The sequence below is a fragment of the Lithobates pipiens genome, unplaced genomic scaffold, assembly GCF_037356315.1.
Source record: "Lithobates pipiens isolate NorthernLeopardFrog02 unplaced genomic scaffold, aLitPip1_a1.2 Scaffold_25, whole genome shotgun sequence".
NCBI lineage: Eukaryota > Metazoa > Chordata > Amphibia > Anura > Ranidae > Lithobates > Lithobates pipiens.
This window is the reverse complement of record NW_027507787.1, coordinates 20,974,049-21,001,810: the sequence shown is the minus strand read 5'-3', so window position 1 is coordinate 21,001,810 and position 27,762 is coordinate 20,974,049. Positions and strand designations below refer to the sequence as shown.

At 44.1% G+C, this 27,762-nt stretch overlaps 1 protein-coding gene across 1 annotated transcript in view; it reads left to right on the top strand.

Annotated features, from left to right (window-relative positions):
* The window catches only part of PCDH15 (protocadherin related 15), a 1,670,337-nt gene that overhangs the window by 1,262,373 nt on the left and 380,202 nt on the right, over positions 1-27,762 (top strand). Inside the window, exon 23 of the mRNA XM_077454160.1 lies at positions 5,293-5,409. Within this exon, the coding sequence (XP_077310286.1) occupies positions 5,293-5,409 (117 nt within the window). The remainder of the gene's footprint in view (positions 1-5,292; positions 5,410-27,762) is intronic.

Sequence of the window (27,762 nt, the reverse complement as noted above, 5' to 3'; positions counted from 1 at the left end):
TTAAGCATATATTCAGAGACCCTGAAAGTCGATGTTATTGTTCAGGGCATTGTCCACAACAGAGAACTTACCATTGCCAGTATTTACGCACCCAATGAGGGGTCAGCTACCTTCTTTGGGTTATTTTTCGAGAAATTGGCACAATACCACTCCCCCCATGTGATCTTGGGCGGCGATTTTAATTCAGTAGCCAACGCCACTCTAGACCGCTCGTCGACTTCGACCGCTTCTAGAGCTTTCCCGAGGTCTCTCTCTAAAGGCCTGCGGGACCTGCAACTCACTGACACCTGGAGAGCCCACAACATAGGCTGCAGGGAGTACACGTTCTTTTCCCACCCGCATAATAGTTATGCGAGGTTAGACTACATATACTCCACCCCGATTATACTTGCTAACTCTTTGGAGGCCTCCATTCATCCCTGTGTTTGGTCAGACCATCAGGCTATTTCCTTTACTACGGGATTCATTAAACTCGCCCCCATGTCCCATTCCTGGAGATTGAATGAATCCCTTCTCTCGGATGCAGGGGTGGAAGCCCAGGTTGCTCAGTCTCTGGAGGAGTATTTTTCTCTGAATGCTCACCCAGATATGCAGCCCTCGACTCTCTGGATGGCACATAAAGCCGTCATTAGAGGAAGACTTATCAGTATTTCTGCGGCCCGTAACAAATCCAATAGACTTAGGATAGTTGAATTAACCAGAGAACTAGATCACTTATATAAAGACTCGTCCTTGCTGCACTTGGACTCTACCAGGCGTTCCATAGATCAGAAGCGCCTGGAACTGGACTCCTTGTTGTCATCCAAGGTTGAGAAGACGCTATGCTGGGCCAAGGCCCGCAGTTTGTTATTCAACAACTCTGCATCGACTTCGTTTGCTAGGAAGTTGTCTAACTCACTTCGCCCCCGCCTCATGTATACCGGCTGTCTAATGGAGATGGTTTTGTATCTTCACATCCAAAAGAAGTTCTCAAGATCTTTGAGCAATTCTATACCAAACTCCTAGAGTCCCCCCACACTCTTCCCTCTCCCGATGATCTGTCCTGGTTACACGACATCCCCCTTCCGACACTCTCCCCCTCACAAATAGAGGCACTGAATGCCCCCGATCACGGTCCCAGAAATCTTAGGGGTTCTCAAGTCACTAAAATTGGGTTCTGCCCTGGGTCCGGATGGCTTTTCGGCTCTTTATTACAAAAAATATTCCATGATCTTAGCCCCTAGAATGATGCAACTTTTCAACTCAATTTTGTTAGGCGATAGCTTCCCGGAAGAAATGCTGTTAGCTAACATGTCACTGATCCCTAAACCCAACACGAATCACAATTTACCTCAAAATTTTAGGCCGATCTCGGTTATAAATAATGATATCAAAATATTTAGTAGAATTTTAGCAGACAGACTGGCAAAATTTATCCCTTCCCTGATTTCCCCCTTCCAATCTGGGTTTATTCCACATCGCTTTATCACAGATAACATCCGCCTAGCCACGAACGTTATTCAGGATGCCAACCTGTTCTCCCGTAAACTCCTCCTGTTGAGCCTAGACATACAGAAGGCGTTTGACAGTGTTACATGGAACTACCTAGACACACTTTTGCCACTCATGGGCTTTCATGGCAGTTTTTTGGTGGGTTTCCAAGCCCTCTACAATAATCCTAAGACCCGCGTTAAGTTGCCTGGCTGTAGCTCAGAATTCTTCCCAATAGGTAGAGGCACTAGACAGGGGTGTCCTCTGTCCCCTTTAATCTTTGCTTTGGCCCTAGAACCCCTCGCGATCGCCCTTCTGAGGCATCCTGATATTACTGGGTACATTAAGGGTACAGAAATGTATAAATTTTGCATGTATGCTGATGATGTTTTGATGTTTATAACAAACCCTCATGTCTCCCTTCCTAACCTTTTTCTAACACTGTCTCACTTTGCAAAGGTCTCTGGTCTTTCCATTAATGTCTCCAAATCTGTTGCTCTCCCTATTGGCTTTGCACCCAATGACTTGGCCCTTATTAAACAAAACTACTCCTTTACTTGGGCTGCCTCCCATATTCCCTACTTGGGAGTGGGACTGCCCGGGAATTTCCGTGACCTCTTCGGGGTCAATTATCCCCCACTGATTAGCAAACTTAAAAACACCTTAAAAGGCTGGCTCTCTTTACGTATCCCCTTTATAGGAAGAATCACAGCCCTCAAAATGGTCATTCTCCCCAGACTATTGTATCTATTTCGCTCTCTACCGGTTAAGCTCTCCAAATTTTTTCTCCTTAACCTTCAATCCCATTTCAACAGATTTATTTGGAATAATAGATCTCCCAGGTTTGCTAGGGGGGTACTCTACAGATCTATGAGAAATGGTGGTCTGGGGGTTCCTCAAATTTGGTTATATTATCTTACCTGCAGATTTACTCAACAGGCACAGTGGTCGATCCCTAATTCTAGGGTCCCCTGGGTGAGGTTTGAGAGTGACTCGATAACTCCATTTTATCTCCCTGGACTTATGTGGTCGACTCATCGTCCTCACTCGACTTTAACCACTCTTAATACTATAGTGGCGGACAGCCTCCTACTGTGGCTCCGCTTCAAACACAAATACAACCTCGCCCTGGGTTGCTCTATGGGTGCTTCCTTCCTGGGTGACCCTAGGTTCCCCCCAGCTTATCTCCATCCTGAATCTTTTGGTAGGTGGGTTCAATGTGGGCTTACCCAACTAAAGGACTTTGTGACGGGTTCTGGCTTTGTTCCTTTTTCGACACTGCAGACCCAGCACCAACTCCCGGATGCTGAACGTTTTAGATACCTACAAATCCGCCACTTCTTTCTCTCCCGTTATGGGCTCCGGCCCCAGGCACAACTCACTATCTTTGAAGACTTATGTTTTAACTTCCCACGCCAAAAAGGCCTGATCTCCCTGATATACAGGGCTCTGGAGGCACATTCAGTGTGTCAGCCTCTACGATATAGATCACGTTGGGAGGAGGAGTTGGCTTTGGAGACCGGAGTGGTGGATTGGGAGGAGGGTTGGAATAACATGCGCAAATGCACCAGATCCCTGACAATTAGAGAGACGGCCATCAAAGTTCTCACCAGGTGGTACTACACCCCGGTACGTTTGCGCCAGATTTATCCCCATACATCCCCCAACTGTTTTAGAGGATGCAATCACCCTGGCACTTTTGTTCACATTTTTTGGGATTGTAGTTTAATTCGCCCAGTCTGGCAGGAGGTCTTAAGGCTGATGGACGGGTTCGCTGGTCGAGCTTTGTCCCTCTCTTATCACCACTGTCTTCTCTTCCAGACCCCTCCTGACACTCCTAAACACTTTGTACGGTTAGTGCACTCTATGTGTGTCGCTGTGCTATGGACTATAGCACTTCATTGGAAATCCCCGTCGATACCGTTAGCACAGGTTCTCTCACGTATTGACCAAGTGATGCTGTCTGAAAAGATCTTCCACACTTTGCAGGACACAACGCGCATATATGACCTTAAATGGAACCCATGGTTCCTATTCCGCTTACTAAAGTGATCGCACCTTGGGTTTTTCGTATTTCTTCTCTTTTCTGTCTGCATTTTTTCCTCTTTTCCTTTTGTTTCTCTCTGTTCTCTTCCCCCTCTCTCTCTTGATATGATCTTTCTTATGTATTCTGGTTATGTTGGTCAGCACATTAAACGTGTTATTTTCTTTCCTTTTTGCGACCTGTTGTTGGATGTAAGACCCATACTGAAAATTAGTAATCTGTGGTTTGACCTGTGGTGTTCTGTTATTTGTTTATCACCTCCTTGTAATCTCGTCATCCAACTACGTATGCTGATTTTGAGATATGATTCCTTTTGCTGACTTTGTATTTCTGTTAATAGCTTTAATAAAAACTTTTTTGAAAAAAAAAAAAAAAAAAGGATATTGGGGAGCTGGAGAAAGTGCAGAGAAGGGCAGCCAAACTAATAAGGGGCATGGAGGAGCTCATATATGAGGAAAGAATAGAGAAACTTAATCTATTCTCTCCTGAGAAGATGAGATTGGGGGGGGGGGGGTATGATCAGCATGTATAACTACATAAGTGGTCCAAATTGTGAACTCTGTGTAGTTATTCACCAAGGTCACTGTAGAGGACAAGGCACTCTTTACATCTGGAGGATATAGATTTAATCTCCAAATAAAAAAAAAAAGGCTTCTTCACAGTAAGAGCTATGAAAATGTGGAATAGACTCTCTGAAGAGCTGGTTCTGGTCAGCTCAATAGATTGTTTTAGGAAAGCCCTGGATTCTTTCCTAAATGCACATAATATACCTGGATACTAATATTCAAAGGTAAAATTGGTCCAGGGAATATCTGATTGCCTGTTGGGGGATCAGGATGGATTTTTTTTCTCCACTGGACCAATTGAATCATGCTTTATTGAGGTTCAACTGTGAGTATAGCACAGTGTATATGGAGGTTTTCTATTTGTGTGTGTTTTTTTTCTATGGACTTGTGTCTTTTTTTTTAACCAGATTAACGATGTAACTATGATAATACACAGTGAATGTTATAATTGCACTTTATATCCCTAGATTTGATGCAAGGTTACTATAGTTCCTCCAAATATTCAGATTTAAGTGTTTTATTAAGAATGCCAGAATATGCTAATCTAAGTGTAGTAATGCACAATAACTTTCATGGATAAAAACAAAGTGGCAACTCACATGTGCCAGTAAATAGGAGTGTATGTCACAAATATTTGTGACATGCACTCTTATTAACTGCCACGCGTGAGTTGCCGCTTTGTTTCTAACCATTAAAGTTTTTGTGCATTACTACACTCAGATTAGAGCCCTCTGGTGTATATTTATATATTCACAGAGATTTCTCTTAGGAGCTGCAAAGTGTGTGTTAACCCTATATGAACACTTCTGTACTTTTTTCCCTCAGCCTCTATAGTACCATGTAGCCAGCATTTTTTTTAATTGTGCACCATTCTGCATTATACCCATTTGATTTAGGAATAATCTATTCCTCAACCATATGAATGCGTTGTGGACAGAACATGTTGGTCAAAACAGTTTTTTTTCCCTGAATGTGCAGGAGAACTTTCCTGTACTCCGTGCCACATTTAGGCCGTATTGAAATGGTTGATTTTTTCCTCATGGGATTATTGTTACATTGTATTAAAAGGATTGGGAAAGCTGCAGGCAGTCTACGATAATGGAAGATGTCTGAATATTCTTTGAAAATTAAATTGTTGAACCTGTGATGTAATTTTGCATCTACTGTAAAAAATAAAAATAAACAAATACTGTTTTTAATTTTGTTTTTCAGGATATGAATGATTTCTCGCCTGTGTTTAGTCGAGCACTTTACTGGGGAATGGTGGCTCCAGATGCCCTAAAGGGCACAGTGATAGTTACAGTTACAGCTGAAGATTATGATCCTCCAGTAAGTCACAGTCATATATTAATACTATTGTCCCCAAGTGAGAAACCTCTTTAACCCTCATAAATGACCTAGCCCCCTGAGCATTTACATTGATTATTAAGAGTCTCTCCCAGCAGTGGATCTCATGCATTTTTTATATTTGCCAACTACTTGTCATTATACTGCATTTTGCAATCATTTCAGCCAACCTGAATACATAAAATGGTCTTTAAGTAAAACATCAAAAACTGACATTTTTTATGTAGAATGGTAGAAAAAGCCAAGAAATTAAACATTTTCCCCAGCAAATACATACTAGATATTATACTTATTACATTTGGGGTAAGTAATATCGGTAATTAGATAACATTTTATAAATATAAAACTAGATCATTAGAAATGCAGGGTCTGCATATCTATGTATGCTCAGTACAAATAATTGTATACAAGTGGAACTGGACTAATTATTATGTAGAATGATCTGAAACCCTTAAAATGTTTATCTTAATTGTACAGTACAGAACACAGGAAATATATTCAAAAACCATGGGTTGTATGCAGGCTACCTTTAGGTGATTGAACACTGGTAAAAAAAAAAAATGCTAGACTCTCCACCTTTGCTGATGTCCTTAGGTGATGAAATTATTCTCCTCTTGAGAAGTATTTTTCTTTCTTAAACCATTTAATTTTTTCTTCTTCATCAAGATCTCACAATATATTACCATGGGCTTTCTAGCAGATTTTGGATCTGTAACACTTGGTGTGTACTTCAGGGACATTACCCAGACCCCAATGTGTGGGGCCAGCTTTTAATGTTTGTTTTGGGCACTGGATGATGCATTAGGGACTCTCCTTGACATGTGTAGCCAGACATATTGCGCTATACAAGTTCAGGGCCATGGTCAATTTCCATGGCTCCCAAACCCTGAAGACCTGCAGGCCACACACAATGGATAAGATAAGAGTTCCCTGTGTGTTGACATCGGTTCTTGGCTTTTAATAGGATAAAACGCAGTGCGTAGCATACAATGTGGTTTTATAGGCAGAGGAATGGGGTGCTTTGACTTTAATATTTAATATTAATATTATATTTGATTATATTTGTCACATTCAGCCACAGAAACATGTTCAGTGCCTGGCTTATAGCGGCTTTTGTATTTGGACACTCAAAACCCCAATCCAGGCCAAAATATTATTATTATTATAATGCGCTATTTATATAGTGCCAACAGTTTATGCAGCACTTTACAATGTAGAGGGGGGGGGGGGGGCAGCACAATTAGTTCAATTAGTTAATTAGTACAGTTCAATACAGAAGGGACAGGAGGGCTCTGCTCGTAGAGCTTACATTCTAAAGGGAGGGGGTAGTGGTACAAAAGGTAATACGTGCAGGGAATTATTTGATGGGGGTGGCTTGGGGACAGTTGCTAGGTGGGTGTGGGATAGGCTTCCCTGAATAAGTGAGCTTTCAGGGATCTCCTAAAGGTGGACAGGTTAGGGGCTGATCAGATATACTGGGGCAGGGAGTTCCAGAGGATGGGAGAGGCTCTGGAGAAGTCCTGAAGGCAAGCATGAGAGGAAGTAACAAGGGAGCTAGAGAGCAGGAGGTTCTGGGAGGAGCGGAGGGGATGAATTGGGCGATATCTGTAGATGAGGTTGGTGATATAGCTAGGGGCAATTTTGTGGTTAGCATTTTTATATGATGGGGCAGGGGAAGCTATTGAATGGATTGGCAGAGAGGGGCAGCAGTCACGGATTGGTTAGTGAGGTGTATTAGTCTAGGCAGTAGCATTCATAATAGACTGAAGGGGAGGGGTAGCCTGTGTAAGGGTAGGACATTAAGGAGAGAGTTGCAGTAACAAGGAGTGAATAAGTTGCTTTGTGGTGTCATTGGTCAGGAAGGGTCGAATTCTGGAGATGTCGCAGAGGTTAAGACGGCAGGATTTAGCCAGTGATTGGATGTGGGGGCTGAAGGAGAGCTCAGAGTCAAGGATTACATAGAGCAACCTGGTATGTGTGGAGGGACCAATTGTTGTGCTGTTTATCTTAATGGCAAAGTCATGGGGGGGGGGGGGGGGGGCGTAAAGGAGGAGATATAACAGGCTACATTTTAGAAAGATTGCGTTTGCGAAAGTGGTGTGACATCCATACCCATAGCAGGAGAGCGCTGCTGCAATTAGCTATCCTAGCCAAAAGGCGTCCCATGCTCTCACCTTCCTCAAAAAACGCTAGCCTGGAAAAAAATTGCTTTTTGTCTGCCTTGGAGGATAGCAGCCGCTCATAAGCAGATTGAGCTGACTGCCATGCCTCCCTGGCCGAGTCAGTAGGGTCCTTCAATTGCTCCATCAATTCCTGCATCTGTTTCTCCAACTCCTCTCTCTGCCCAGATACATTGTTCTTTACTTTAACAATTTCTGAGATAAGCAGTTCCCTCAGATAAGCCTTAAAGGCATCCCATTGCGTCAAGGGGGAATCTGCAAAATCTCAGCCATTAAGAAATTCCTGCATGCTCCACGAGGGATACAATTAGGCTAATCGCCATATGTGAGTGATCCGACACACTGCGAGGTTTGTATACAACTACTGAAATGGATGGGAGCATGGTTGGGATACCTACTGCCAGGTAAATTCTGGATAACGTTCCATGTGTTTTGGAAAATCAGGTAACTGTTTGTCCAAAGGGTTCCTATGTCTCCAAATATCCACCCAACCCACCTCGTTAAGCAGTCACAGCAATAGAGAGTCCCTCGATGGGACAGAGACCCCCGAACCTGGGTGTTTGTCCATGGAGGGACTCAACCAGCAGTTGAAGTCTCCCACCACCAGCAATGGTAAATCCGAACGGCTCTCCAAATATGCTAGCAGAAGCCAGAGTACTGCCACCGTAAACGGGGGAGGAACATATATACATGCAAGGATACATTGCAACCTTCCAACATGACAATGCAAGAAAAAAATACCGTCCCTCAGAATCTATACATGCATCAAACTCTTGGAAGTCTATAGATCTGTGTACCATCACACTCACCCCCCTAGAATAACAGGTGTGCATGGAATGGTTCCCCACCCAAGCATATTTAAGGCAAATGTGGGTCTCTGCAGTCAAATGCATTTCCTGCATACAAAAAATGATCAGATGGTACCTTTTCAGGTAAATGAAAATCATCATGCGTTTAAGTGGGAAGCCTATACCCCTAACATTCCAGGATATTACTGGTACTTCTGCCATTGGGAACAATTATAAATGAACATAGTAGGGTGCACAGTATCAATATAATATCTGGAAATCTCTGTTCTGGGTCTAGGTACATATGACTGAATAGGTTTGGGGATCCCCCTGTTGGGAATATTGGGTGAGACCAGTGTCAGCTGGGGCATCCCCCGGCCAAGGGTAATGAGCATGAACCATATGAGCTCCGTCTCGAGCGTGTCAAGGCTCATGTAGCGGCAGTTCCAGAATCCAGTGTCCTCCATATGAAGCCTGAGATAGGAGTAAGTGAAGTATAAAAAACATAAGTCCAGGCCGTCAACAGGACAGGCCATTGTGTTTTAACTTGATACAGAAACAAACATGGCATTTTTTCTCTACATCTAACATAGATCACATTTTTCTTGCCAACTTCACAAGATAGCGCATGGTTCATTTGGGAATATTATGTCTCCCAACAGAACAAAGCATAGGTTTTCCCTTTATGTGTGGCCATTGTGTCATAGGATCAAAAAAACAAAACAAGAACCAGATATGCGTAAATCCAGAAAAGGAAAAAAACAAAAAGTGAACATCAGATGAGTTTTCTATATGGCTCATGTATGGATGTCAGCAGAGCCTGAAGCCAGGCACCACAGTTGAAGGTGGCAGTTTGCAGGTGTGTCAATCTTATCAATCTCCTTCCTCATCTCTTCCACAGTGATGTAGGGCCTGCTCGTGGCGGTCCAGCCATGAGGCCGCATCTTGGACCGTTTCAAAGAAGTATGCCTGCCGTTTAGCAGTGACTCTCAGCTTAGCGGGGTACAGAAAGGCGTAGGGTAGTTGCAAAGACCACAGATGCCTCTATACATCTGAAAACTTCACTTCCGCAGAGAAGTCTAGATAGAATGACATTTTTAACACCATTCACCTGTACATTGGCCTTCTCTTGTGCGTTTCTCAGTACTGCTTCTCTGTCCCTGTAGTGTAAGAGATGGACCAGGATGGGCCTCAAGGGGGGGCACCTGGTTATTTATAAGAAGGGGGATTTGGGACTTTAAATGAGGCATGGTTGGGTGCCTCAATCCTGGTATCAGGTACATTTAAAGGGAATTGGGACTTTAGATTAAACAGTTGAAATGTGGAGGTAAGAGTAAAAAATCATTTTATTTGTAGTGAGTATAGTAAAAAAAAATATGATTTCATATACAGTATATATATATATATATATATATATATATATATATATATATATATATATATATATATATATATATATATAATATACACATATATTAAGCATAAAGTATAAGCATAATAGAGACATATATACAAATGAACACATTATCATAATAAATAAGTAGCAGTCAGAATGGTAATATACATAGAACAGTAATGCGGCCTAATAGTGCCAAGGGCGGCATGCCTGGTAACTGAATCTGTAATCACATGGTATATTTTTTACATTGTGCATGGAGTTCCCCATAAAGATTTATACCAGACACAGTGCTTGGTATTGTCGGGGATCAAAGTCGAATCGCTGTTCATTGAAGTCGGACGCATGTCAGGCTTTAAGACGCAGGGCAAAGTCGGATCCAAAGTGGTACAACTGTAGTGTCATACCAGTGTGAACCTGGCCTGAAAAAGGTTCCTGCACTACTTTGGTCTGACTTTGGTCCTACTTCAACCCATTGACTATAACTGCATTTGGAACAAATTAGGATCCTTGTCCTAACCAACACACTGGGATTGTTTTGATTGGTCAAAGGACAAGTCATACCATTACAAAGTCGGATAAAAGTAGTATCCTGTTCATTCAAGTCGTATGGATCTAGGACCAATGTAGGACCGATGTTGCAGCGCAAGGTAGGATGATAGTCGTATGACTGTCATGTTGTATCAGTGTGAACCCAGCCTCAAAGTCGGACCAACTTGTGTCGGACCAGTTAAGACAGCTCTCATAGGAAACCATTGATTTACACATGTCATGCTCCACGTGCTTCCAAAGTCGAAGCGCATGTTTTACCAGTGTGAACCCACACTGAATCATATCGGATGTCACAAGTCAGATGGTTAGGACAAGGATCCTACTTTGATCTGACTTCAATGAGATTCAATGGGCTGTAGTAGGACCAAAGTTGAACCAAAGTAGCGCAGGAACCTTTTTCAGGCCGAGGTTCACACTGGTGCGACATGACACTCATCCTACCTTGGATCAGACTTTGCTGGATTTTAAGGGGAACCCCTATGCCGAAAAAACAGCGTGGGGTCCCCCCAAAATCCATACCAGACCCTTATACGAGCACACAGCCCAGAAGTGGTGGGGACGAGCGAACATCCCCCTCCTGAACTGTACCAGGGTGCATGCCCTCAACATGGGGGGTGGGTGCTTTGGGGCGGGGGGCGCCCTTCGGCCCCCCACCCCAAAGCAGCTTGTCCCCATGTCGATGAGGACAAAGGCCTCTTCCCGACAACCCTGGCCATTGGTTGTCAGAGTCTGCGGACGGGGGGGCTTATCAGAATCCGGGAGTCCCTTTTAATAAGGGGGCCCCCAGATCCTGGCCCCCCACCCTATGTGAAGAAGTATGGGATACATCGTACCTCTACCCATTCACCTGGGGGAAAAAAGTATCAATAAATAAAACACACTATTCCAGTACTTAAAGTAATTTTTTAGTCATCTCTTCCGACTTGGGAGGGGGGGGGTCTCTTCTGACTTATCCACTCTCTCCAGCCTCTTCTCCCACTCTCCGGTGTCTTCTGACGGGCTCCTCTGCTATCTTCTGCTCTTTTGCCCACTCTTTTGCTAGCATTGGCCCAGTCTTCTCCATCGTCTTCTTCCCTCTTCTCTTCTTCCGATGTTGACACAACGCTCTCTCCTGATGTAATGCTGTGTGTGCGGTGTGCAACGACTTATATAGGCATGGGGCATGGTCACCGAGTGATGTCATCCAGTGACCCCGCCCCTTATGATGTCACTACCCAGGGCATGATGGGGCGGGATCACCAGATGACATCACCCGGTGACCATGCCCCATGCCTATATAGGTCGTTGCGCACCACGCACATGGCATTACAGCGGAAGAGAGCATCATGTCAACACAGGAAGAAGAGAAGAGGGAAGGAGACGACAAAGAAGATCGGGCCAACACTAGCAAAAGGGCAGACGATAGCAGAGGAGCCCAGCAGAAGACACCAGAGAGCAGGAGAAGACACCGGAGAGCAGGAGAAGACACCGGAGAGCAGGAGAAGACACCGGAGAGCAGGAGAAGAGGCCGGAGAGCAGGAGAAGAGGCCAGAGAGCAGGAGAAGAGGCCGGAGAGCAGGTGAAGAGGCCGGAGAGCCGGAGAAGAGGCTGCATATCATGGAGAAGAGGCCGGAGAGAGAGCGGAGAAGTCGAAAGAGATTAATAAATTACTTTAAAAACCTGTCTAGTGTGTTTTTTTTATTGACAGTTTTTTTCCTCCAGGGAAATGGGTAGGGGTATGATGTATCCCCTACTCATTCACATAGAGCGGGGGGGGTGGGATCTGGTGTCCCCTTATTAAAGGGGCTCCCGGATTCCAATAAGCCCCCTGCCAACAGACCCCGTCAACCAAAGGCCAGGGTTGTCGGGAAGAGGCCCTTGTCCTCATCAAGGTGCTTTAGGGTGGGGGGGGCACTGTGCGCCTGCCTGCCCCAAAGCACGCACCCCCCATGTTGAGGGCATGCGGTCTGGTATGGTTCAAGAGGGGGGGTGCTTGCTCATCCCCATCCCCTTTCCTGACTGGCCGGTCTGCATGCTCAGGGGGTTTTCCTTAAAATCCATATCAGACTGAAGGGCCTGGTATGCTCTTGGAGGGGGAAACCATGCCAGTTTTTTATTTAAAATATTGCGTAGAGTTCCCCCTCAAGATCATCAGAGCACAAGTCGCATGCCAAAGTCGGATCAGGTAAGACGGTGATCCAACTTTGATCTGACTTCAATGATATTCAATGGGCTGAAGTAGGATCAAAGTTGGACCAAAGCAGGGCAGGGAGCTTTTTCAAAGTCGGACCGACTTGTGTCAGACCAGTTAGAACGACTCCCATAAGGAAACATTGAGTTTCACACATCATGCTACATGAGCTCCCAATGATGGAGCGTTTGTCACACCAGTGTAAACCCGGCCTCAAAGTCAGACCGACTTGTGTGGGACCAGTTAAGACAGTTCTCAAAGGGAATCATTGATTTACACACGTCATGCGACATGTGCTCCAAGAGATGGGGCGTATGTAATACCTGTGTGAACCCAGCCTTAGTCCCATGTCCCATGACTCTCTGCATCTGTTTAGCTACCTTGAGGTGTTTGGATATGAAGCAGACCACCAGGAGAGATGCAGGTACTGGGGTGTAAACAATCCCTATCCACACACAGATTAATAAACAGAATGTATACCAGAATTAGCTATTAGAATGTCTTTTCACTGCTTAAAGTGGAGATAAAAAGACAACAAACCAAAGGTTGTCTGTTAAAGTACATTCACAATAATCACCAATACTGAACAAGTTCCATGTTAAAAATAAATAACGTAAGATAGATGCCAATAGATATTATAGCTGAACTACAGAGAAGGGTTAAATGCCCATTTTTGTATAGGGGGACATTAACTGGTTCCCGACCGGTGCACATCGGTAGAATGGCAGGCAAATGGGCATACAGGTACGTCCCTTTAAATTTGCCGCCATGCCATTGTGCGTGCGCCGCCGGCGGTGCGCACTAGCAGGGACCTCCATGAGTCGGGTCGTGGGGATACCCGCAATTGTCTCACGGGGAGGAAGAATGGGGAGATGCTAATGTAAACAAGCATCTCCCCATTCTGCCTAGTGACAGTGTCACTGATCTCTGCTCCCTGTGATTGGGAGCAGAGATCAGTGACATGTCACATGCAGCTACGCCTCCCCACAGTTATAAATATGCCCCAAGACACACTTAACCCTTACTCTGCCCCCTAGTGGTACCCCTTCACTGCCAGTGTCATTTACATGGGAATCAGTGCATTTGTATAGCACTGTTTGCTGTATAAATGACAATGGTCCCAAAAATGTGTCAAAAATGTCTGACGTGTCCGCCATAATGTCACACTCATGATAAAAAACGCAAATCGCCGTCATTACTAGTAAAAAAAAAATATTAATAAAGAGAAAACTATCCCCTATTTTGTATACGCTATAACTTTTGCGCAAACCAATTAATAAACGCTTATTACTATTTTTTTTACCAAAAAATATGTAGAAGAATACGAATCGGCCTAAACTGAGGGAAAAAAATGTTTTATATATTTTTGGGGGATATTTATTATAACAAAATGTAAAAAATAATGCATTTTTGTTTTTTGTTTGGTAGCTACGTCGAACGACCGCGCAATTGTCAGTTAAAGTGATGCAGTGCCGAATCACAAAATGTGCTCTGGTCAGGAAGGGGGTAAAATCTTCCGGGGCTGAAGCAGTTAAAAAACTATTTTACTTTCCTTACCCATTGCTCCCCTGGCAGATGGTGCTTTCTTCTGAAACTCCAGGTTGTGGGGGGTCCTTAGCCTTTTCACTTACAATACAGGACTGATGGTACTGCATTTACTTGACATTAGAGTGTGATACACAGAGTGCATAAGAAAAGCAGCTCCAGGGAACTGCTTGCACAGAGGGGGCTCTTGCAGGAACAGGGGGGTAAGTAAAATTGTGCATCGAGCATCGTGATTGACATGCATCTACATCACCAGACAATCATTGTGATTGATGGTGGATGTACATCATGTGACATTTTTGTTATGAAGTGACTTGTCAAAAACTGTGTATATATTTTTTTACTGTTTGCAATAAGGTGATAGAGGTAATATGTGCACCTAACTCATTTCATTGAGGGCCAGAATGGCAACTACTGTATTAAAAATCATGAGGTTCTAGACAGCCTATCTGCCAGGGCCCCATCCACTGTTGGACACACACAGACAAATTATAAGGTGACACATAAACATTTAGGGTGTGGAAAAATTGCAGTGGAAGGGGCTTAAAATTCACAGAACACAGGAATCAAGAGTTTGTAATGTACATAATGTAGGTGTCAGGTGTAATGTACATAGTGCAGGGGTCAGGAGTAGATAATACACAAAGTATAGGGCTTAGTAGTACATAATGCAGAGGATGTAGTGCAGAGGTTAGGTGTGCATAATTCAGAGAATGCAAAGGCTGTAGGGCTCAGGAATGCACAATGTACTGAGTGCAGGGGACAGGAGTGCATAATGCAGAGAGTGTGTGGCCAGGGGGCACAGAATGCAGACAGGGCAGGGCCCAGTAGTGCATAATGTATAGCGTGCAGGGGTTATTGTAGTACCAACCACATTCCTGTCCTTTTAGCAGAGTGACATTAAGGTGAAACCTATGCTGCATGAATGTTATTAGAGGGGGATACAATTATCTGGAGGTAAAATAGACTATGCACTGTATAGGCATGCTCATCTAGCATCCCCTGCATTTGCCCTTATTTTTACTGGGGCCACAGACACTCTCCCACCCCGAGTTCAGGAGCTTCATTACAGACCCCCCCCCCAAATCACAATCACCACTCACAGTGCTGCACTATCACTCACGCAAATCAAGGCAGGAAGTCTGTGGGATTTAACTGAATTATGTCCATAATAGACAGCAGACCCTGTGAATGCATTGGCTAAGGAGGCAGTGGTAAACAGTGCGACCTGTAGGCTACTGACTGCCCACCTCCCACTGCCTTCTTAGCCAATGAGCAGATGTAGATCACTCTCTCCTGATTTCACTTGGGATCATCTGGGTCCTGACCTGCATGTTTACTATGCAGACATGTGGGAAGACATATTTTACAATATGGGGTGATCTGGTATTTGGGGGTGACAAACCTTACATACAGCGTCCCTGCTGTGCCATCTTTACCCTCCTATTGGCAGCCCTGCGGGAAGTTATCTGGGTGTCCCCTTTATTATTGATGAGGATGTCACTGTTCATCCAAATGCCCAAACAGCCATGGTTCAGTCTGAACTTGCATTCAGACCACATCTTAAGCTCATCCACACAAATGAGCAACACTGCAATGTAAGATGCTATCACATACCTAGTAGCAAAGCCTGAACCGATGATGAAAGGGCTCTCCTACACTTCTGACTTGGGACCACTGGTAGTGTGAACATAAGGTGCAGGAGTGCAGGGTGGCACTATGTATTGCTAGCAGCAGAGCAGGTGTGCATGCCAGGCAGCAGAAGTTTTCAGTAATCTTCAGTGAAGCAGGTGGGTTGGTGGACAGCTGGTGGGCAGCAGACTGAAGCAGGATGGTACTGGCGACAGCAGGCAGGTGAGACATATACTGGTAGCAGACTGTAGTTCAGCAGGTGCAGCAGAATGATAGGCAGATACTGGTGACCATAGGAATAGCAGAGTCAGGCAGGTCAGTTCATACACTGGCAGAACAGATCAAGTACAGGCAAGAGCATAGTCAGGATACAAGCAGGGTCAGGAGCCAATCAGTGGAACAGAAACAAATGGTTCAGGCAGAAGTGGTGGCATAGGGAAAGCTGTGGTTGGTGCAGGTGGAGTTCAGAGAGGGGTCAGTACAAGCCAGGTCAGCAACTGGAGTTAGGACACAGGAACACAGGGTCTCAGGATACACAGAAGGTTGAAGACAAAGCAGCACTGATCCTGAGCACTAGCACAGTTTAAATAGTCCATTTGGCAGCAACCTCTGTCAGAAGTACACATGGGCACACCAATGTGCACGTGTATATGCACAAATACGAGCACCATTGTGCATGCATATACATGAGCGCATACCCAAAAATATTCTTATGTCCATGAGAAGGAGCAGAGATTAGCCAGTGAAGATGCACAGAAGTCCAACCAGAGAAGCCATCTTGTCTACGGGCATGCCCTTCCTGACAGATGCATTCATACAATCCTTCTGCTCATCTTTGAAACCACATCTATACCAGTGTAGGAGCATCTTTGAACTTTATGACACTTCCACAATTTTTAATGAAAGTCTATAGTTCTTTCATTTAGAGAAGAGCAGTCAGACAAATCCAGCATGGATTGCAAGATGCACTGCACCTATGTACAGTGAGCAAATACAACAACATTAATACATATAACTTATAAGTAAAAATGAAAACTATATGTCATATTTATATAATAAAAATATTACATTATTGCTTGCTGCATTTCCAAAGTCAGCATAAAATGCCAAACCACAATAAAATATTTTACAGCAAAGCTGAATTACAGCAACTAGAAAGTTTTTAAAGGATTTTGTATACAGTAAAAGGTATGTCATGCCAAGCGACCTTTGTTTTAATCGATTAGCACTATATCAATTAATTCAGCTTGCCATGGTTAATAATTACTTCTTCCTTCCCTAAGGATTTAATTGCAGTAATTCATCAACAGTGTGAATAATTCACAACTGTTTTGTGCTTTGCACAGTTAATGTAAGCTATAATTTACATCTTTTATTATCATTCTTTAAATATTGTATTGCATTAAAACAGGATTTTGTCTGAGGTGCATTAAAAGGAAAGCTACTGTAAAAGCAAGGAGCAATGTCACTAAGTTCTGATTATTTACAGAGGCAAAGTAATGTGAGCAATTAGGCTGTTTGTATAAAACGTGAAAATTGGTTCATGTCATCTTTACCCACTGAGGAGGAGTTGGTGAGGATGTGTTTTATCACCTCCACACTACCTACTTTAACCCCTTGGACCCCACATTAGTGCCTCCTATCACTTGAATGGGTTGCGATCGACAGGCAATACACATGCTGAAAGCAACAGGGGGTATAATTCCTGCCACAGCTGTGAAGCAAAGCTTCAAAAACACAGCATGTGCATGCCCCTGTAGCTAAAGGGCTAGTGGTTGGCGAGTGGTAAAACCACATCTCAGCCATGAAGTTTTAACATCCCCCCAACCTCATGTGTGAACAAGCCCTAATAGGGCAGCCAGTCACAGTGTCTCCGATTACCACCACACCAGTCAAAAAAATGTGATAGGTAGTCATGAAATTGGATACATAATTTAAGCTCCCAAAAAGCCTGAAGGTGCTCCTTGGATTTTGAGCCTCTTTGTGTCTAGTCTGTGAAAAAGTCTCACACATGTAATAACACTATACTCAGGAGGAGTAGCAGAATATGTTTTATGGTGTAATTCTAAGTTTACCTATGCTGTGTGATAGAAACTTGGGTAAAAAATACATTTTCATTTTCATTCTGTGTTTTACAAAAAACTGTGGCAAAAAGTCTTTAAATGACTCGCTGTGCCTCTTAGATTTTGTAGGTGTTTCCAGTCTTCCACTGTCCAGGTGCTTCTGGGCTTCCAAAAATGATAGGTAGTCGGGAAATTAGATGTGTAATTCATGCCCCTAGAAAGCCTGAAGGTTCTCCTTGGATTTTGGGCCTCTCTACGTGACTAGGCTGTGAAAAAGTCTCACACATTTGGTATTCCCATACCCAAGAGGAGTAGAAAAATGTGATTAGGGGTGTAATTCTAAGCATGCCTATGATGTATGTTAGAAATATTTTATTAACAACATTGTGTAAAAAAATGTATTTTTATTCCTGCATTTTTCTAAAATCTGTGACAGATAAAATGACATTTTAATGAGACTCACTATACCTGTCAGGAAAGGATTCACCTACTGGTGGCACTGTGGCTCCCAGATCTATAGACTGCAGTTCTGGTGTCCACCAGCGGGTGTCCCTGAGCAGCCAGATGTTCATGGGAATTGGGCATCACCTGATGCTTGTTGCAGGAAGTGTATTTAAGCCCTGCCTATGCTTTTCCTCTTTGCCTTGGTGTTTTGTCTCCATGTGCCTCTGACCTGCGTTCTTGCATTCTGATCCTGCAGCCTGATCCCTTTCCGTCTGCTTGTTCCATCTCCTGTTCCTCTCTCCCTGTCCTGTCATGCTCCCAGCTCCCTTTGCTTGATCTCCTGTGTATGACCCTGGCTCTGTTATGACTAAGCTTCACATTTCCTGTTTTCTGTATATACTTGTTTTGGGCAGTTGTTCAATGTGTGTCACTGTTTGGTTCTCTGGTTTGATTTACACAGTTTTGGTATATTTCGGGTGCATTTACATTTATTTTATTTGCTTATTTTTAAATAAATTATATTATTTTTCATTTTACTTGTGCCTGATATTCTCTGAGGCATTCCACACATTTCTTGTCACACCTGTTCCTGATATAACACCAAGACCAGTCCTGACCAGAAGTGTCTTCACAGGCAAACCATCTTGGCTCTTCTGTCTTAGTGATAGTGATAATTTGTTGCATGATGCATCCTGAGGAGATTATTTACTTCACTCTACTATTGACAGAAGAAAATTAATATTGCTTCTAGATATTGAATGAGTAGGCCAGAGATAGCTGTTATTATGCATTTGTCTTGCACATTCCCTAGTTGATCAGGGCAGGATGTTGTTTGGTGATGTTCAGCCATTTATTCAAGTTTGTGCAGAGTTGGCTTTGTCCAGTATTCCTAAAGGCAATGAATTTTCTCCTCCCTTTAGTATGGCTCGGGTAGAATAGCTGGTATGGTTATTGGAGGATGACTCGGCTTATTTCTTTGAGCACTGTTCCCAACAGGTGCTAGTGGATTGTATTAATACAGTGCAGACTCTTTTCAGACAAGCTACAAGCATGGCCAGAGATATTGCACTTAGGGATGAGCCGAAGCACCCCCCCCCCCCCCCCAGTTCGGGTTCTCAGTAGAACATGCGAACAGGCAAAAAATTAGTTTGAACGCGTGAACACCGTTAAAGTCTACGGGACACGAACATGAATAATTAAAAGTGCTAATTTTAAAGGCTTATATGCATGGTTATATGCAAACACCCAATGTTTGAGTCAAACTTACATTCGACTCGAACATCGGGCTCATCCCTAATTGCACTCAACCTTAGTTAGCTTGCACCAACCCATTCCTGCTGCTAGACACCTGCCTTCTCAAGTATCTCTCTCTCTGTCACCCACAGCAACCACATTTGCAGCCCAGTATACCCTGCTACCAATTATAAGTCAGTAGCATGTTACCAATTGCTGCACCTACCCTGCCTTTACCCGATGAAGATGAACTCTCCTCTGTTGCTTGTGGCAATCCCTCAGAAATTCTCCTGAGCAACTGCTCCCTCTTTTTAATCAGCTGCATTCCCTGCTCACAGCCCTACATCCACATGCAGAACTTCAGTGTCTAAACTCAAAAAGAAACTGAAGTTTTTGCCTCAAAGTTTTTGCACAATCCTGCCACCATCCATTCCTGCCACCAAACCAGGCAATCTGCTCCAGTCTGCCTCTATGCCAGCTGATCTGCTCCAGTCTTCCTCTACATCAGCTGATATGCTCTAGTCTACCTCCATGCCAGCCGATCTGCTCCAGTCTACTTCCACACCAGCCAATATGCTCCAGTCTGCCTCTATGCCAGCCAATCTGCTCAAGCCTGCCTCTACGATTGCCAATGGGTTTAGGCCTACTTTTGATGGTCTGGAACCTGATGACCCACTGAATCTTTGCTGAGCTTGCTGCCCAGCCTGATGGTCCTCTGCCTGTTGCCTAGCCTGGTGGTTCTGTGCCTGCTGCCTAGCTTGATGATCCTCTTACTGGTGGCCAACATAATGATCCTATTCCTGATGACCAGCTTGATGATCCTGTTCCTGCTGCCCAGCTTGAAGATCCCTTTCTTGATGCCCAGCTTGCTGATTCAATTTTTGAAGCCTAGCCTGATGATCTGGTTCCTGATGCCTAGCCTGATAGATCTCTGCCTGCTGGCCAGCTTGATGTTCCTCTGCCTGCTGCCCAGCCTAATGGTCCTCTGCCTGGTGCCCAGCTTAATGATCCTCTGCCTGCTGCTCAGCCTGATGGTCCTCTGCCTGATGCCCAGGTTTATGATCCTGTTCTTGATGCCCAGCCCAATGATCCAGTCCCTGTTGCCCAACCTGACGATCCAGTTCCTGTTGCCCAACCTGATGGATCTATGCCTGCTGCCCAGCCTGATGGATCTATGCCTGCTGCCCAGCCTGATGTTTCGCTGCCTGATGCCCAGCCTGATATTTCTCTGCCTGATGCCCAGCCTGATGGTCCTCTGCCTGTTGCCCAGCCTGATGGTCCTCTGCCTGTTGCCCAGCCTGATGGTCCTCTGCCTGTTGCCCAGACTGATGGTTCTCTGCCTGCTGACCAGCCTGATGGTCCTTTGCCTGCTGCCCAGCCTGGTGGTCCTCTGCCTGCTGCCCAGCTTGATGATCCTGTTCCTGATGCCCAGCTTGATGATCCTGTTCTTGATGCCCAGCTTAATGATCCTGTTCTTGATGCCCAGCTTGATGATCCTGTTCCTGATGCCCAGCTTGATGATCCTGTTTCCGCTGCCTAGCTTGATGATCCTTTCCTGATCCCCAGCTTGATGATCCCGTTCTTGATGCCCAGCTTGCTGATCAAATTCTTGATGCCTAGCCTGATTATCTGGTTCCTGATGTCTAGCCTGATGATCTGGTTCCTAATGCCCGTCCTGGTGATCGGGTTCTTGCTGCCCAGCCTGATGATCTCATTCCTGCTGCCCAGCCTAATGATCCTGTGCTGATGCCCAGCCGAAGGGTCCCAGTGCCCAATGCCCAGCTGAAGCGTCTGGTGTCCAATGCCCAGCGGGCCTTTGGAGGTCTCGTGCCCAACAACCTGCCTGCCTCTGATCCAGTGCCAGATGTTCAGCCTAATGGTCCCGTGCTCAATGTCTAACCCACCTCTGATGATCCTCTGACTGATGATCATTCTGATCTTAATTATCTTTTACCTACCACCCAGCTGGGTTCTACTGACTCTGTGCCTACTGCCCAGCTATTTTTTATTGACTCTATTCTTGCTGCTCAGCTGGATTGTCTTGCAAAGTGTAGGATTCTGTCTGCTGTTGGGTCTGACACCTCTGAGTCTTTGTGTACCTTGTTTGGGTTACCTGTTTGGCCTGAGATTCTTTTTACAGTTGCATCAGTTGGGTCCCTCTTGCAGTATGTTGCTCCAAAGCCTGGAGGTCCAGACATACCCATTGTAACTGTTAGCTACATTTGCCTTCATGACCTTGGTAGTAGTGAGCTCCAGGGTAGTGGCAGAGTACAGTTCATTCCTTTCAATGACCTTGATGTGATTGCCACAATTCCAGGTGCATTAGGGGACCCAGGTCGGATTAACCAGTGCCAAGGGGAAACCTAGATGGCTGTTGATGTCTGGAACAAATCCTGGAAACCAGGCAAGCTACACGGCTGTAACAAGACAATCTGGTGTCCGAGTTCTGGTGTTGTCGCATGACCCTCTGGGTTAGGTTTGTAGATGACCCATAGTACCTCATCGTTGGGGTGCCTACTGTCTTGAGGGATTAAATGTCAAACTTCTTTGAGAATCTAGCCAACAGGATACCTAGCCAGTTGCTTAACCCCAATGGTTGTGTACCTAGTCAGTCACCAGATACCTAGCTTATTATTGGGTCTTGGCAGCAGGGCATCTTATTTGGAACATGGAACTTCTTTTGCCTATGAGACACTTTCCCTCTTGACCTATGCAGAAACTGGGTATATTTTATGGACTCATTCAGCTATGGCTGGTTGGTGCGTCCGGAGGTCTCTACTTAGGGGGGGTACTGTCAGGAAAGAGTTCACCTGCTGGTGGCACTGTAGCTCCCAGATCTATAAGCTGCAGTTGAGTTGGCCCCCAGCAGGTGTCTTTCAGCAATCAGAAGTTCATGGGAATCAGGCATCTCCTATTGCTTGTTGCATGAAGTGTATTTAAGCCCTACTTATGCTCTTCCTCTTTGCCTTGGTGTTTTGTCTCCATGTGCCCCAAACCTGCATTCTTGCATTTTGCTTCCTGATCTTTCCCCCAACCCTTCAGCCTGATCCTTTCCTGTCTGCATGTTCCATCTCATGTTACCCTCTCCCTGTCTTGTCTTGCTGTCAGCTCCCTCTGCTTGATCTCCCATGTTTGACCCTGGCTCTGTTAGGACTATGCTTTGCATTTCCTGTTTTCTGTATATACTTGGTTTGGACAGTCGTTCATTGTATTTCACTTTTTATTTGGTTCTCTGGTTTGATTTACACAGTTTTGGTATATTGGAGGTGTGTTTATATTTATGTCATTCACTTATTTTTAAACACATTATAATATTTTGCTTCTGTCTGATATTCTCTGAGGTAGTCCACACATTTCTGGTCACACCTGTTCCTGACAATACCTTTCAGAAAATACCTCAGGGTGTTTACTTTCCACAATGGGATATTTTTGTGGGTGTTTCTCCTGTTCTGGCACTTCAGGGACTCAATAAATATGACAGATAGCCAGGAAATAATTATCTATGCTTCTTAAAAGCCCAAAGGTGCCCTTTGGATTTGGGTAATTCTATGTGTATACTGTATGTTGTATGCTGATACTCAGGAGAAGTAGCAGAATATGTTTGTGGATGTCATTTTAAGTATGCATAGGCTGTGTATGAGGCATAACATGTTAAAATGACAACTTTGTGAAAAAGAAGACAATTTTATTACATTTTTTATTTTCCAAGAAATTGTGACAAAAAATTACAGCTTCAAAAAAGTCACAGTGCCTCTTACTGAATGACTATCTACTTTTCAAGCAGGGGGCATTTTGGGGGTATTTGTAGTGCCTTGGTATTTTAAACCCTCAAGAAATGGGATAGGTACTTATTACATAAGGATTTATCAATTTTTAAATATGCGTTGTATATTCCACAAAGACTAAACAGTATATGTTTACAAAGACTAAACAGTATATGCCAATTTGTTTTGTTTTTTCACCAAATAAATGTAGCATAGTACATTTTGGCCCAAATGTATGATGAAAGTTTATTAATTTGATGTGTTTTATAACAGAAACTAAGGGTGTAGTTAATCAATGAAAAAAAATCAAATTGAGCTAACAACCCCTTTAGTTTTGGTCCACATTCCCTCTAAGCCCTTGTACACATGGTCGGAGATTCCGACGGAATGTGTCCGATCGGACCGTTTTGTCGGATATTCTGACTGTGTGTGGTCTACATCGGACTGTTTCCATCGGAGCATCCAACGGAACAAGTTTTCCAACTTGTTGGTAACATTTTCCGACAAAATGCTCCGATCGCATATACTCCGATCATGTGTAGAGAATTCCGATCGGACAAAGTGCCACGCATGCTGAGATCAAATTCCTACACCAAAGCTATTGGCTACTAGCGTGAACATAGTCCCGTTGTAACGAAATAACGGAATCACGTTGGATTTTCCGACAACTTTGTCCGACCGTGTGTATGCAACAGTTTCGGACAAAATCCGTCGGACAATATCCGACGGATTTGGTTGTCGGAATCTCCGACCGTGTGTACAAGGGCATACAGCTGAACATTTTTCCACATAGAAGGAAATAACATTTTTCTAATTCTTCAAGGATATTCAGATCCATTCTCTGGTTTAAAATATTGCTTCTACTAGTTGTTTTTGCATATCTTTTTTTATTATTTGAATAGAAAATACTATATTGGTGACAGTTTTTAAAATGTAATAATAGTTATTTGATATTTTTTTGATGCTGTAAGAACACCAAATGAGAGTGCTGGACATATATATTGTTAGAAGTTTTGCTTTTTTTTTTGATACTGACAGAATAGCAGTTGAGAGAATGCTAGACATAAAAGCAGTGGAGAGTAAAAGTTTTAGCCTGTAGTTTTGAGACTGCATGTTTCAGTAAAGTAAAATGATGCCACTGATGAATGCCATGTAATTATGGCCACCTCCTAACAAAGCTAAAACCTCCAAACAACCATTCAGTTGCAATCTATTAGCAGGGGGTGTAATTGAACTGTTAGCACTACAATCAACCTTATGCATAATGCTCTTAGATTATGTACCATAAAGACTGAAATGTTACTAGACTCTACTTTCAAAATGTACAGCAATCTTTCAAATGACCAATTACTAATGCATTTACTTTAATGTTTTTACTGATAAACATAAAATGCATTCACAAGTAAAGCATTTGTTTTATGTATTTTTAAAGCTTAAATTCTTAAGTGCAGGGATGTACCGTAATCTAAGGCTTTTTTTTTAACTAGCTGGACACACCAGATTACTGAACTGCAGACTTTTAGTCTTACAATTTAGTTACGATCAAACAGTTTCCAAAATTAACAGAAATCATAAAGGCAAATATACTTTCCCCCTATAATTTCATAAATTCTGCAACACATTTTTAATTTTTATAAAAAAAAAAAATTCAAAAGGCATTTGCCCTGTACCTAACTGTACAGTGATAAAAGACTGTCAAACCCCAGCTCACACTCTGTTGAAGAAGGTAATTATTGTAATTATGGCAATGCTGCACTCCTTTAGCGGGGAGACTCCAAAACACTATGAACAGAAAAAGAAGGGAGCAAACACCTAATGCATTACCTAAGACATCTTAGAAATTTTATTAAAAACGCCAAAAGCATACTCACAAACATAAAAGGATAGAACTTGTGTCATGTACAACTCCGGTATCGAGGATGACACATCTCTACGGTTGGAAACTGACGTGTTTCGGGAGGTTAGCTGTAGCAATCACAAAAGTAAGCAAGCTGTCATGAAAGCCATTCATGATAGTTAAAACTTAATGAATGACTGTTATATGCAATCAGTGATCAGTGTAAAAAAATTTAATCTCTGATTCCCAACTGGGCTATTAGCCTTAGTGCATGGGGCTCTGGTGTCTGGTTGAGGGTAGAAAGCATACTGTCAAACTCTATGGGAGGCTTCCTTTTTTTTTTTTTTTTTTTCAAACGTTTTTATTGCAAAAGTACAGGCAATTTGTCACAGAGAATACCAGATACAAACATAGCATTAATAGATACAAGGTCAATAGATATACTGTAGTAGGTGACCTAACAAAGGAACACCCAAGTTTACCCATCCAACAGGCAGAAAAATTTTATTTCAAAAAGAACACTACAGGCCAGGTGGAGTGCAGAGGCATCATCAAAAAGACCTCCATGAGGCATCTCTGAGAGCAAATAGGGTCATAAAACAACCAACATGAGAAGAAACAAAGAAAAAGAAAACCCAACAAAAGGATAGAAAAGAAAAACTGAAGAAGAATAGATTGCCTTCGATGCTCTAGTTCAGCAGTTCAAACAGGTCATGATGTCAGCTGTGATACGTAAGCTCCAAAACCAGCGTCCCGCCAGCCCTTCCTCCAATGCGAGCGGGGACCCTCTCTGCCTATAACACAGCCCTGAGACCCACCACCCGTGCGGGTCATGGGTCCTCCAGCCTGGACGTAAGTAGGAGGGCCGTCCATCCACTCCACTTCCCATCAAATACTGGCATGGAGTCCAAGAGAGTATGGTGAATGCGCTCCATTAGTCTAATGGACTCCATAAGGTGAATAATCTGTGACCATGGTACCAAGGGATCTTCCAGTGCAGCGCTATCGCCCACTGAATGGCGCTAAAAAGAGTGTGGATCAGCCTCTGCTGTGGACGGGGGGCTCCTGGGATATCAGCGTAGAGAACACACAGCTGGTACGAAAGCGAAATAGAGGCGCCAGTGATCCTCTCGACCAATATGGAGGATTTGGCCCAGATATGTTCCAGGGCTTTACACTCCCAAAAAGTGTGAAGGAGCGTGCCTCTACTCTGACATCCCCTAAAGCAGGAGGCCGATACCAGAGGAAACATCCTATGCAGACGGTCAGGGGAGTAATACCACCTGGTATGAAGCTTGAGGGCCGATTCCTTAATGGAAACAGAGCGAGTACATTTGTGCATATTGTCAACCATAACCTCCCAGTTCTCTACAGAAAATTCTTGAGCCACCTCCGCCTCCCAGCCCAACATTGCCACGGACTTAGGGGCCACTTTGAACTCATTAAGGTGTCTGTATAGAGCTGAGATGGTGCCCCCATCCCTGGCTTCCTCCCCACAGAGCCCCTCAAATGTCGTCTTCCCAGCCCCTCTCAGGTCCTGGAACAAAGTGGAGTAAAAGTGTCTTATCTGGAGAAACTGATAGTGGGCTGACCTATCTAGATCATGAGTTTGTTGCAAATATGCAAAGGAGCAGAAGTTGGAGTTCAGTAGTAAGGAGTCTAGTCGCGTAAGGCCTCGTGCGGTCCATCTACTAAAGGATGTTTCCGAACGGAAGGCCGGGGGGAACCCAGGCTCCCCTATGAACGATGACAAGAGGGGGACCCCGGAACCAAGTTGAAATTTCTGCCCATAAAGGGCCCAAAGGTAGAGGGCCTGACCCACTATGCCGTTCAGAGGGGAGATATCCTTATGGGATATAGTTTTGGACCACAGTATCCCTGGGAGATAATATGGGGCAATGGAGGCACCCTCGAAGCGCAACCATGGGATTGGGGCTGGATCCATATGCCATTGTGCAGTCTGTATCAGTCGCGAGGCCAAGAAGTATTTCCATAGGTCCGGACACCCCAGACCACCCAAGTGCCTGGGTCTATATAATAGCGAGCGATTCAGTCAGGGCTTTTTCTTTTGCCAGATGAAAGAAAGTAAGTGTGCCTGGACTTCCGGAAGGGTGGAGCGGGGGACACATATCGGTACGGAACGAAACAAAAATAGAAGTTTCGGGAGAATGGACATTTTTACCGCTTGGATGCGCCCTAAAAATGAAATATGATAGGTGGACCATTGGTTAAGGAGGGATTTAATGGATGAGAATGCCTGTGGGTAATTAAGGGAGTACAGCTGCTTGAGTGTCGGGGTAAGCTTAATTCCTAAATATTGGAGAAAGTTGTGGTTCCATGAGAATTTGTAGGAGTCCTTAAGGGATTCCAAAAGGGGAGAGGGGAGATGAATAGGCATGGCCGAGCATTTAGCCGGATTGACCCCCAGTCCAGAGGCGCTGTGAAAAGAGGATAGGGAGGCGAATAGATTGGGTAGAGAGATAAGGGGGTCGGATAAGAACAACAGAACATCATCCGCGTATAGACTGACCTTAAACTCCTGGTCCCCTTTTACATAACCCTGTATGTTAGGGTTATCTAAAATAGATCACGTCAGGGGCTCCATGGCCAGGGCAAATAAAAGTGGAGAAAGGGGACACCCCTGCCTCGTGCCCTGGCCCAGGGGGAAATACGAAGAACTAGCACCCGGGATCCTAATGCTCGTGTGGAGGTGATGGTACAAGGCCCGAAA